This window comes from Myxocyprinus asiaticus, chromosome 1 (assembly GCF_019703515.2).
Source record: "Myxocyprinus asiaticus isolate MX2 ecotype Aquarium Trade chromosome 1, UBuf_Myxa_2, whole genome shotgun sequence".
NCBI lineage: Eukaryota > Metazoa > Chordata > Actinopteri > Cypriniformes > Catostomidae > Myxocyprinus > Myxocyprinus asiaticus.
Window position 1 is genome coordinate 64,184,003 of NC_059344.1, and position 13,660 is coordinate 64,197,662.

The 13,660-nt window shown below is 39.4% G+C and overlaps 1 protein-coding gene across 1 annotated transcript in view; it reads right to left on the minus strand.

Annotated features, from left to right (window-relative positions):
• The window catches only part of LOC127423106 (ankyrin-2-like), a 101,739-nt gene that overhangs the window by 51,916 nt on the left and 36,163 nt on the right, over nt 1-13,660 (minus strand). The window contains exons 8-16 of the mRNA XM_051667201.1: nt 11,465-11,563; nt 10,908-11,006; nt 9,702-9,800; nt 4,528-4,725; nt 4,341-4,439; nt 2,897-2,995; nt 2,568-2,666; nt 757-954; nt 558-656 (exon numbers count right to left, since the gene is read on the minus strand). Coding sequence (XP_051523161.1) covers nt 558-656; nt 757-954; nt 2,568-2,666; nt 2,897-2,995; nt 4,341-4,439; nt 4,528-4,725; nt 9,702-9,800; nt 10,908-11,006; nt 11,465-11,563 — 1,089 coding nt within the window. The remainder of the gene's footprint in view (nt 1-557; nt 657-756; nt 955-2,567; nt 2,667-2,896; nt 2,996-4,340; nt 4,440-4,527; nt 4,726-9,701; nt 9,801-10,907; nt 11,007-11,464; nt 11,564-13,660) is intronic.

The following is a 13,660-nucleotide window of genomic DNA, read 5'->3' on the forward strand; positions in this document are numbered from 1 at the left end:
TAATGTGGGGTCTTTTTTTAACCTTCAATGGGGCATTTTTTCCCCTAACCATTCATAACTGTGTCTCATCCATTTGTGTCAAATATTAGGAATTTTGAATTAAATCACTTCATATTTTATGCCATAATATGCATAACTAGGACTATAATAAAGTATTTATAACTAGATCAGATGTTACAAATAAAAAACAGAAAAATGAATTACAAGGGCATTTTTTTGCCCACACATTTTGAAGATAGGGGGCATTTTTGGTGGCATTTTTGCCCAGAGCCCCCCTAAATTTCTGACCCTGCTCATAAGAGACTAATTTAAAAAACACTCTCCGACTCGTCTTAATAGACTCATCCCACCGCATGCTGGGATTGTGTTATCTGCAAAGGATAGAGTATAAGCGAAGCTGCCTTAGAATTTGGCCAAAACAACGCTGATTACAACAGTCTTCACATCAAGGGAGCGCCTATGGTGCCTTAACAATGCCGTCTAGGTAGGCAGCTCACTAGGTTTTGGTACAGAGCCTAATAGTCTCAATGGCAGATAACAGTTAGGCTTTTGCTCACCTTCCCTGCTGAGTCCGGAGGGGCCCGTCGCTGCAGAAGCAGTTTGGCCACATCCAGGCTGCCATACTTTGATGCCACATGTAAAGGTGTGAACCCTTTCTGTAGATGTTTAATTACAAATAACAAAAATAAATAAATACATCTATTTATCTATAAGATGGTCGTTTGATCAGGGTGGTACCATCTGTCTGTCACTGACCTTGGTAGCTAATGAGTGGGCGGCACCGGCCTCCAGCAGCACTGTTGTGACATCAAGATGTCCCTCGCGTGCAGCAATATGAAGCGGCGTGTAGCCGTTAGTGGTGGCAGCGTCCGGGTGAGCCATGTGCTGCAGCAGCAGCTGAACGATCTCTGTTTTACCCAGACGAGACGCAATGTGCAGCGGAGTCTGATCCTCCTGATGAGAAGAAAGGAGTTTAGAAAGAGACGATGGAAATATCAGCTATATGCCTTCAACGAGTAATTTTGAGATGTAAATAAAATCTGAAATGTAACGCTTCCTTTAAAATAACTCTTGTGAAAAGTGGTAGATGAATATATAATTCTGCTGATATTTTGAGATTAAAGCCATTGGCCAATAAACTGAGAATGAGGCTGATTAACGAAAATTGCATTTGACATCATGACATGCACATTTTTCATACACAGTTTTGAAATATACTTCTGTCATTTTAAACTCTTCCCTCATGTTGTTCCAAATCCATATAGCTTTCTGTCTTTGGTGGGACACAACATGAGATTGATAGCCTAAGTCGCCATTCACATTCATTGTGTAAATGCAATGCAAAGTGAATGGTGACAGCTACTAACATACCGCCTAACATCTCCTTTTGTCTTTCATGAAAGAAAGCCATACAGGTTTGGAACAACACGAGGGTGAAGAAATGATTTTTTTGTTTTGTTTTTAGTAAATACTGTGTACAATGTCTTTGTTTAATTTCAGCAATTTCGTTCATGCCTCATTTGTTACCATTAACCCTTAAAGGGATAGTTTACTCAAAAATAAAAATGTTCTCATAATTTACTCACCCTCATGTCATCCCAGATGTGTATGACTTTCTTTCTTCTGCTGAACACAAATGAAGATTTTAGAAGAATACTTCAGCTCTGTAGGTCCATACAATGCAAGTGAATGGTGACCAGAACTCAGAAGGTCCAAAAAGGACATAAAGGCAGCATAAAAGTAATCCATACGACTCCAGTGTTTTAATCCATATCTTCAGAAGCAATATGATAGTTGAGGGTGAGAAACAGATCAATATTTAAGTCTTTTTTTTTTTTTTTTTTAAATCTACACTTCCACATTCTGGTTGGGGCTGATCAAAGGTGGAGATTTATAGTACAAATGGACTTAAATATTAATCTGTTTCTCACCCTCACCTATCATATCACTTCTGAAGACATGGAGTAAACCGCTGGAGTCTTATAGATTACTTTTATGCTGCCTTTATGTTCTTTTTGGACCTTCAAAGTTCTGGTCACCATTCACATGCATTGTATGGACCTACAGAGCTAAAATATTCTTCTAAAAATCTTTGTTTCTGTTCTGCAGAAGAGAGAAATCCATACACATCAGGGATGGCATGAGGGTGAGTAAATGATGAGGGAATTTTAATTTTTTTGGTGAACTATCCCTTTAAATGTATGGGTGCCTCACGAAACATTAATACATACTTGGGTCTTTAGCGACCCAGCATGTACTGTATATCTATCACAAATGGATCTACAAAATGCCCAGATAGTATCAAATTTTCAAAAGAATTTCAAGACAATTCGAAATAATACTGTAGTATACAATATTTTCTAAAATATTTAGATGTTTTATTTTTCATATATCAAAGAGATGATGCAACAAATCAGGACAAATCTAGAACAGGATTCATTCCTTTCACACTGAAATTTCATAAGACGCAACTGTAATACAGTTGTAATACCCATGCCATGACTGGTTAGTTAGTATGAGTTAAGTCCACCCTGAGCATGTGCAGCATTGGTTTATGTCTGTCTTACTCTTGCTCTGGCATCCACCATGGCTCCATTCCTCAACAGACAGCGAACAACCTCCACCTGTCCAGCACGAGCGGCCATGTGCAGAGCTGTCTCTCCACGCTAAGTACGAAAACAGAGGGAGTTGCACTAACATGAACTAAAAATGATCAATAGTATATCCATACATCAACCAAGATTAATAAATGCAGAAAAAAATATTGTTCATAGTAAGTTCATGGTACCTAATACATGGACAATGTTAATGCATCACCCTTATTGTAAAGTGTTACCAGTGTATGGTAATAGATATAATGACATGTAAGGCACACAGGACACACTGAGTTACTCACAATGTTGCTGACATCAGGAGAAGCTCCATTCTGCAGTAGTAGAAGAACAATGTTGAGGTGACCCATGAAAGCTGCTACATGGATGGGTGTGAGACCAGACTATAGGGAGATCAGATCAACAATATCAGTCTAATAATCTATTCTAATAAATTATTTAATCACTCTTCACAGCTTGGCATTGATTCTAGCACAGAAATACAGTATGCACAAATCTTGTGATGCCATTGATTAAATATATTGATGCCAAAAGAAATAACAAAAAAAGATGAATATTTATTTAGAATTTTGAGAATCACAGCACTTAAACTAATAATAAAAAAATAAAAAAATAAAATGGTTAAATCAACACCACCACAAGAAATAGATAGGGTAATGGCAATAGATTAAACATAAAATATGGACTTTATAACTAAGAGGATAAGAAAACAAGAATACTTGTTGGAAGAAGTAAATAAAAACACACTAATCCTGGATTATGAGTTACTTGGAACCATTACACTGTTACTTCAAAATATTACATTACATATAAAGTAAATATCATAGATAAATTATATACAAAAATGAGTGGACAAATGTGGGCCTACCCGAAAATACTTAAAGGTGCACTCAGTAATTATAATTTTGAAACATGTATAAAATCATAACCACTCACATGAGATGAGGACTCTAGTCAAATCAGTATCCTTATAAAAGCTGTTTTATTCTACATGGGGCAGGGGTGCCCTCATGGGGGCTGCCATTTTAGAATCACATGACCAGCTGAATACTACTGGCTTAATCTCAGTAACAATCTTGTTATTGGACACTTTCACTCTTGGATCAAATTAATCATGGCTGACTGCAAAAAGTGAATTTCAACAATGGCATCAGTAACTGAAATCTATTGATTTTGAATGAGCTGCATCCACACCACTAGGTGTCACTGTAAGTCCAAGATAATGAGCAAAGAGTGCACCATTAAAAGTATGGAAAATATCAAAGTAGAGCTACAAAACACATGTATGGGTAAAAAAAAAAATTATATATGTATATATACTGTATGTAAATATGAACTGATATGTATAGGCATATGCTTATTTGTATGGATGTTTGTACGAACACATATGCACACAAGAATTGTATCCATTTTATTAATTAATTAATTTATTTGATTTAGTTACTTATTTACTTAGAAGACTTTATTTACTTGCTTATTTTTTCCTTTTTTTTTTTCTTGGATGATTGTGTTATGTACATATCACATTTGTATGTAAAATACAAATGTGAAAAAAAAAAAATTGTGTTTTGATGATTTATAAGGCAATTTGAAAAAACTGGTGGAATCTGGAATCTAACAGAATTCCACATGAAATATACGAATGTTTCTGCACTGATTATGGGATGAAACCTGTGGAATTCTGCAAAATTGATTATGGCAGAAATCTGTGAAGCTGTGTGTTCATACCTCAGTGATAGCTTGAATAAAGGCTCCATACTTGACCAACAGCTCCATCACTTTCACTCTGTTCTTCTTACAGGCGATGTGTAGGGGAGTGAATCCGTTCTGAAGGAAACAAACAGCAGGAATAAGATGTAAGATTATCAAAACTTGCCAGAGGAATCAAGGCTCACTATGAGAAGAATGCATGTACCAGGGCTCGAGCGTTCGGATTAGCTCTCTTGTCCAGCAGAAGTTTGGTGACTCTGTAGTGACCACAGTGAGCGGCAACATGGAGGGCGGTCAGGTAGTCCAGTGTGACATCATCAACAGGCGCCTTGTGCTGCAGCAGGTGCTTCACACACTCCACATGGTCACCCTGCGCTGCCATGTGGAGTGGAGATAAACCGTTCTGCAAACAAAGAAAGAAACAGAGAGAGTCGAAAATTAATCTTTGATACCTTCATTGTATATACTGTACGTGCAGGACTCGAGTTGCAGAGAGATCTGAGGTGATGCAATCCCCCTTGTTGAAAGAAACGATAAAAACATCCCTCTTGTAAAACCGCCATCAGTCAAAACGTTTTATGCTTTATATGAAGGTTATAAGGATTATATTGTTACGTATATGGCATGGTATGAAGCTGTCATGTGGCCTATGACATATGCATGATGCAATTACTTCTTCTAATGTACATATTTGCCATGACAAATCAAAACAACGGCCTCCCCCATTCTGGATGCTTGTAACACATGCCACATGATGGTATAGCTTTTAGTGTTTCAGATGAATGACAATTCTTTCTAAAGAAATGTGAATTTAACAATCAGATTTAAGAATCAGAACATCAATATTTCTCTTAATGTGCACACTTTTGTAATAAACCTTTGTAACGCTGTAACATTTCCAGTGCAGCTCCTATCTACTTGAACGGGGGAACACAGAAATCTCAAAAATTGTTAGTCAAGGTTACGATCAAAGAGCATATTTTAAATCAGCAGTAAAATCTGACAATCTGGTATCATAAATTGTGCTTCTTTACCTCATATTACGCTAAAAATGCAATTACCTGGCTTGTATAGCTAATGTGCATGTGCGTTTTCGAGTTGATTGACAGGCAATGTCTGTTTCTAAAAGGTGACTGGCTCTTTTACCTGTAAGGCGGGACTTCCTTTCTACATCTGTTGACCGTTGGGTGCTTAGAGCACCTTGGTTGGGCGTTCCAATTTCTCCCATTTATTTTAATAGAAGTGGCCCATCTCTGCTAATTAGTCTCTGCTGAAATATTAATGCCGGAGTACTTTAAAGATGTATAGTTCACCTAAAATCAGCAAATCTCATAGAAAATAAATGACTTCTGGTCACTTTGTTTCAGCAAATCACTGCCAGTGTAAATGGTCCTTTAAAGTACTGAGTCTTAAGGTTAGCAACAAGCTAGCATTGGACCAATCAATTGTAAGTAGGGCTACATGATTACAACAAAAATCATAATTGTCTATCATTTCCCTTGATAAAGTAATGGCAATTAATTTAGATTTGATACAATTTACATTTTAATTCTTAATTTGGGTGGATCAACTGCAAGCCAAATTCTTTGTGCAAGATACACATCCAGAACAAACTGAGAACTGTTTCTGAATGATCAATAGGTGTTTTATCATTACATGAATTCAGTGGTCAACTTCACATTGGTCAACTTCACATAGTCAACTTCACATTGGCCTTCTTAGAAGCATTAAAAAAAAAATGTTATTCAAACTTTAAATAAGTTATACACAGAAGCATGCAACGGACTTGTGATTGTTTGCAATGCTTAAAAACACACTTTTAATAGAAACTTAAATACCTAATTTTGAAACACCATGAGTACACCTACATGGACTGCTATAGTTGACACTTTCACAACTAGTTAATTGTGGCAGCTGTTATTGTACTATCAGTTATTTTAATAAATTAATTAGGTAGCCCTGATTGTAAGTGTTAGCTTACAGTAAATGTAATTTATGGGCGGGACGGGTGGAACATGTCCCTACCACTTTTTGCCTTGGCCAATTTTGTCCATACCACTTTTTGAAATAGCTTTCGTCAGGTAAATGTCTAAGGTAGAAGAAATATTGCCAGCTCTTGAGCTGAGTTTCCATTTTGTTCATGTGTGTAATAAGAGGTGTCTATCCTGTGCTGGAATGTGTTATTTTGAATGTTATGATGAATGCACATTGCGGCTGAGTGACAGCTGGTGGTGATATTCTCTCGTGTCACAGTCTGGACTGGACAGTCCCTCTGTCTTGTCGTGTGATGGTGTTTGTGTCTGTGTTTCCCTCTCTCTTCCTCTTGTGTTTTACAGGTGCCATGTGGAGAACATCAGCTCTGTTGCCAGGATGGCTGATTGTTTCTCCACCCAACTTGTCCCCAGCGGCACCTGCCTCCAATTACCAGCTCCTTTGTTGTTCTGTCTTAGTTGGATTGTTTTGCTGTGTTGCAACTCTGTTAGTGTGTTCTGGTCTGTTCCCTGTTTCCTGTCTCCAGTTTCGGTCGGTCTAGTTTCTGTTATGTTTTCGGTTGTTTATTCTTCCCTCGTGAGACTTTTGATTTGTTTTTTGTATTTTATTTGTTTATTTAATAAAAGCCCTATTCTGCCTTTCTGCACTTGGGTCCCTCTCTCAGCACCACGTACCATGACAGAACAATCCAACTAATTCTGGACCCAGCAGAGGCAAGTATGGGCATTTTCCTTTTACCATCTCTCAACCCCCATGGTTCCATCAGAGAGTGTTTAGCCCGGCTTGCCAGCTTTGTTCTCTCCGTCAAGAGGAGGCTGACGTGAGGGTATTTGCCGGTGAGTTCCTAAGAACAGCTGAGGGGCTGGATTACGATGACACCATGCTCAAGGAAATCTTTAACACCTGCCTTGAGGATCCCCTTGGCTCCTGGGAGATGGGAAGTCTGGGAAGTTTGTCGTTTTGGGGGTTTCGTGAGCTATCTGCCCCATAGGGTTAATTGGATCATGCCTGACTATGGGAAGCCTCCCAAGAGTGACCATTCCAGTACACCCCAAACTCCCAGATCTCCAATGACTCCGAATCGGCAGAGGAGAAGGAAGAATGGTTCAGCTGCAGCCCCCCTTGTTGAGCCTGTTCCTGACAGCCAGGAGGCGGAGGAGGTGGCTACTGACCACCTGGAGGCGGAGGAGGCCGCTGCCGACTGCCAGGAGGCAGGGACCGTTCCTGCAGCAGTGCTTCCGGATGTCCGGAAGAGGTCGCTGCCAGCGCTCACGGCCACGGAGGCCATTCACCAGTCATTGCCAGCATCCTTGGCCATGGAGGCCATTTCCCAGTTGCTGCCAGTGCTCACGGCCACGGAGGCCATTTACCAGTCGTTGCCAGCACTCCCGACTACGGCGGTCGCCGCACGGTCTGTCCAGTTCCCCATGGTCATCAAGTCTGTTCTGTTTCCTGAGGCCATCCACGAGCCTGTCCTGTTTCCTGAGGCCATTGACGAGCCTGTCCTGTTCCCTGTGGCCGTAGACAAGTCTGTCCAGTCCCCTTTGACTGTCGACGATCCTGTCCAGCTCCCGGTGACCTCCGAGCCTGTTCAGTCCCCTGTGACCGTCGACCAGCCCTTTGCTCAGTCCAGTGGCCAGCACCCATCAGACACCAGCTATCAGTCTGTTCCCCAATCTGTTGCTCAGTCTGTTCAGTGCCCAGCGGCCACCACATCCAGTCTGACCCCTGCCCAGCAGACGCTCATGTCCAGTCTGACCACTGTCCATCCTCGGTCAGGCTGACCCTTCGCCTGCGGCCATGCCAAGTGTGATCCCAGTCCTGCGGCCATGTCGGACTTCACCCTCTGTCCTGACGCCATGTATGACCTCACTCTCTATCCTGCGGCCATGTATGACCTCATCCTCTATCCTGTGGCCATATCTGACCTCACCCTCTGTTCTGCGGCAATGTCTGACCTTACCCTCTGCCCAGACCTTTCTCTCTGCCCAGCAGCCATCACTGATATCTCCCGCTACCCAGTTACCACCCAGGCTCACCCTGCCTTTATCACTCTCATTACCACCCTCATCCTCTCCCAAGTTCCCACTGTCCCTGCCACTTTCCCTGACCTAAGCCTCATTCTAGTTCTGTCCTGCACAATCTCCTTTCTGGTCCCTTCCTCATCCCTGGGTCTGATCCCTTGTTGGTTTCCATTCCCTCACCTAGTCTGTCCTGTTTCCCTGGCTGTCTGTCCACCAAAACTATCCTGGTTCTCTAAGTTTCCACCCAGTCTGTCCTGTTTCCCAGGCCGTCCTTCTAACCTATCCTGGCTCCTCAACTGTCCACCCTGTCTACCCTGGTTCCCTGGCTGTCCGGCTGTCCTATAACAGTTTGGGCTGGACAGTCCCTCCTGTCTGTCTTTCTTGTCATGTGTTGGTGTCTGTGTTCCCTCTCTCTCCCTCTTGTGTTTTGCAGGTGCCACGTGGAGAACATCAGCTCTGTTGCCAGGAAGACTGATTGTTTCTCCACCCAGCTCATCACCAGCGGCACCTGCCTCCTATTACCAGCTCCTGTATATTCTCTCCTTTGTTCTGTCTTGGTTGGATTGTTTTGCTGTGTTGCAATTCTGTTAACCTGTTCTGGTTTCTTCCCTGGTTCCTGTCTCCAGTTTCGGTCAGTCTAGATTCTGTTTTGTTTTTGGTTGTTTATTCTTCCCCCTCGTGAGAGTTTTGATTTGTATTTTGTATTTTATTTGTTTATTTAATAAAAGCCCTATTGTGCCTTCCTGCATTGGGTCCTTCTCTCAGCACCACGTACCGTGACACTCTCGTGTATCCAGATGCGCATTTTGGTTGTTCCGCTGTTGCAAAATGTGAACATATGTGTCCCGATTCATAATATACATCCACTGAGGTATAGATGTAATCTTGGGTTATTTAAACCAAAAGTTATACCAGCCAACTGTTGATCGATGTATTTATCCACAGACTAACAAAATCGAAGGAACAACAGTTGCAGATACAGAGATAAAGTTATCAAATTAATTATGTGAAATAATTACTGGAGCACTTGAATTGGTCATCAAGAATGACTATTTATCAAAACAGCAAAAGATTATTTTATATCATGTATCTGTGCTTAACCTAATTAGTTTTCATGCATGCACAACCAGCAATATACCCCCTCCCCCCATCCCAAACTGTCCCCACCACTTTTTAAAACAAAGTGACGCCCATGAGTGTTAGATGCGTCTCTTGTGTGGTTCACATGAAGAATGCTACTAGTGAGGCATGTGAGTTGCTGCCCATGTAGTGTTTCAAATCAGTCACTTATGAGGTTCCATTTCAGTTAGGATGCTGCCTTAGAATGTTTTGGAACACAGGTTTTGGAGTCTACAGTACATACCTTGGTTCTGGCCAGCATGGGGGCTCCTCTCTCCAGTAGAAGCTCTACTGCTGTGTCGTGCCCACTCCTTGCTGCACAGTGTAGAGGTGTGAGGCCGTCCTGCAACACACACACACACGTGCATGCACACACACACAGACACCTAAAGGTCACCTGAGTAATGTCATTACAAAGCTCTTTGGGGCTTTAAACACCTCACAAATGTGATATGCCACACACAAACACCCCCACAGCTCATTCACTCCTATACACACTCACGCATTTTAGGACATACAGTATCAGAGACTTATATTGTTTAATATGAGGCTAATTATGGCTACAGACTGACCTTTAGCCTAAAAGAAACCTTTTTTGCAGTTTAAGAAAAAACATATTATTTGTGTAGTGCAGTATCAGTGAAATGCATCATTACTGATGATAGGACATAAAGCACTGCTGAAAAGCACACAACAGAGAGAAAGAGAGAGACTGCAGAGAGTGATAGTGTAAATCGTGACACACACTGCAGGAGGAAGACTGAAGAACAAAGGGACAGAACACAACCAGCTGGACTCCAAACTGCACGTATGTAGATAGATGGCTGTCTGTCTTTTTGTCTTTTCTGCCTGTCTGTCTTTTACTCTTTCTTTTCTGCCTGTCTATCTATCTATCTATCTATCTGTCTGTCTGTCTGTCTGTCTGTCTAAACACTGAGTCTTTGAGAGAAGCAGCCCAGCTTTGCTAAATGATGATTGGAGGATTCTAAAATGGGCGGGACCACGCAACAAGCCAGTATCTGTCTCTGTGAAAGTATTAGACTCTGTAAATAGAAAATAAAAATGAGAATGTGGACCAAAGTCAGATTCTTTGTTTAGCCAGTTAGAAGACTTTAATGCACTTTCTACCAATCAATCATCTTGCATGTTTCCAGGGCAGCTCATATATGGTAAAAAGGAAGCTAAAAGCATAGTATTTGAATCTGAATTTCAAGTTAAACTCCATACATATTCCACTTCATAAGCAGTTGTCAATTGTTAAGTTTGCAGCGCAAGAACACATTTGCTACTGTAGCTTTTGATAACACTGAGATGATGCACTGCTGCTCTCCTACTAGGTTATGGTTTTGGAAAGAAGGGGTGTGCCTAATTCAGTCTGATGCAAGTTTGAGAATTACTAACATCAATTACAGCACCTTTAAAGATTGAAAGTAAAACTAAAGTAACTCACTCTTGTTTTGGCATCGATCTGTGCTTCTCTGTCCAACAGCAGATGCACCATATTAGTGTTTCCCCGCTTAGACGCAACATGAAGTGGAGTGATCCCATTCTGTAAAGAAATTAAATACCAAACAAACTTAAACCAAAGGACAATGTCAGCAAAATAGTAACCGAAGCACTTTTAAATTTGGAGCAAAATTTATATTCAGGGTTCCTAACTTTTGGAAAAATAAATTTCCACGACTTTTCCTTGAACTTTCCAGACGTTTGTGATTACTGGACACAATTTTAAAAAAAAAAATACTTTTCATTCAGATAGATCTGTTAAGGAATAATTCAGACCAGAATGGAAGAGTATAGAATTATTGCACTTTTACGAAGAGCAATATATTGCCAATGAATTATTTTAAGAGCAGAGCATACCAGTAACAAAAAAAAAAAAAAAAAAAAATGTGTATTCACTATATAGACATTTCCATGACTACTCCAGGCATGAAAAACACAATTTAAAAACATTTCAAGTTAAAGTTTATGTGCAAATATGTACAGTAGATGCTGTATACACACCCTTGCAGTGAAGTCCACAGCAGCCCCTCGGTTGAGCAACAGTGTCGCCACATTTACGTTACCATAGTGAGCAGCAATATGCAGCGGTGTAAATCCACTCTACAAAAACAACCAAAAAGGGGGTCGGGGAATAAAACACACAGCACATGAGATGTCAACCAACAGCTTTTCTGAAAACAGGCCTCAGAGCCAAGCTGCCAATAAATGCTGATCTGAAACCAGTTTACCTGCCCTACACATCCCCAAACCCATTTAAACATCATATTAAAACACTGGATTCAGATCTGCCATTAGAGGCGTCTTAACTCCATTAACATCAAGTGTAACCCTGATTCTTTTTCTAGGAGCATGCAGCAGTCACACAATGAAAATTACTTCAATTTAGAGCTCACAGTCCCTTAGAAAGGCGTTTAAAAAGAATCATTACAACTGAGTCGTAACTACTTAACACACAGATACGCAAACATACACAAATACATTAATAGAGAGCAAAACTCTCAATACACACTCATGCAAACTGAATAGCAGAAAAAAATAGCAGAAAGTTATATCAACATAACAGAATAAGACAAAGACAATAGCAAAGAAAAAAAAGGTACAAATAATAATAAAACAGTTTAAAGAAAACATTTAGAAACACAAAAGTGCAATATGCACTGTAGATCATTTCAGTCATACAATCATGTTTGGGACTATAAGAAGGTAGAGATTGTAGAGGAGTTTAATTATATGTGAAATTCTTGCCTTACCTTCGCATTCTGAAAGTCACGGTCCGATTTAATGTGAAAACATCATTTACAAAAATGTGAAGAATATATAGACTGTGTGAAACACGTTCAGAGCTGATGCAAAACCAAATATACGATGCAGCATGCTGTGCAGAGCATATTCTAATTATTTCACCAAATTGTGTGCAAAGATTATAGAAATATCATTGCAGATTAAAATTCAAGTTTTTTTTTATTATTATAAAACATTGATTTGAAGATACTTTTGTATAAAATGTGCTTTTAGCATTCATACATCCTCCTTATGTGTGACATAATCATTGCATCAATATTAAATATAAATAAAATGCATGATTGTATCAAAATCATAATTAACAAGACTTAATCAAACAGCAACAACTCAAGAATGGATGTGGCACCTCTGAACATTCAAACATGATTTCTGTTGGATGTATGGATGTTGAAAGAAAGATTTATCCATCGAACACCTTTTAGCGAAGGCTATACGTTATTAAATTATGAAGCTTCATGCAATCACTCTAATCTGTGCTGGGAATCAAGCAACTGCTGTTGACAGGCAAATCCATGCCATTGGGCTCTGTTTGACCTATAAGGTAAGAGTAATGAAATAAATGTCCATTCCACTAAAGAGCTTTAACTGGCTGCTTTGAGCTTGTGTGAAGTTGATTATATAGGCAGCAAGCAAAGCCAAAATAGGACAGTGTTAGTCCTGTATTAATCATCAGAAGTTAATGAACTCTTGTTTTGTTTGTTTTTTGCTTGCTTGCTTTATTATTATTATTATTATTATTATTAATATTTTACCAGGTTCCCACGCATTGCGGCTAATAAATGTCCATGACTTTTTTATGATCTTTCTAGTTGTTAGTGATTACTGGATTTAAGAATCAAAAATAATTTTGATTCAGACTGATTGCCCAATTGGTTCACTGAAAAAAAAAAAAGACTCAAAAGAGCGATTCGCTCACAAATCAAACATCACTATGGCTCACAGGTACGTTTTATTCCTCAAAAGAGCAATATTCAGCCAATTATATATTTTAGAGCATTGCAGAACTAAAATAATGAATATTCATAATATACCTTTTTTAAAAAATATATTATTAATTTGCAAAACCTAATTAAATATTGTTTTTAAAAATATTAGATATTGTTTTTCCATGACTTGTTTTTATAAATACAAGTGTTGGCCAATTTAAGATAATGCACTGAATAGAAAAAGGCTTCAGTTTTTGTTTTTTTGTGATTGCATTACACAGATATATTGTATATAGACTAGACATTACAGAATGCACATGTAGCACTTTTAAACTACAAAATGTTTAAATAATACATTATATGAATATCTACTGTATCAATTGTGCATTGTAAAAACTATCCTATAATAGTCATTTATGACTGTTAGAGTGCCATTTAGCTTAAAACTGACTATAGGCAAAGATTGAAA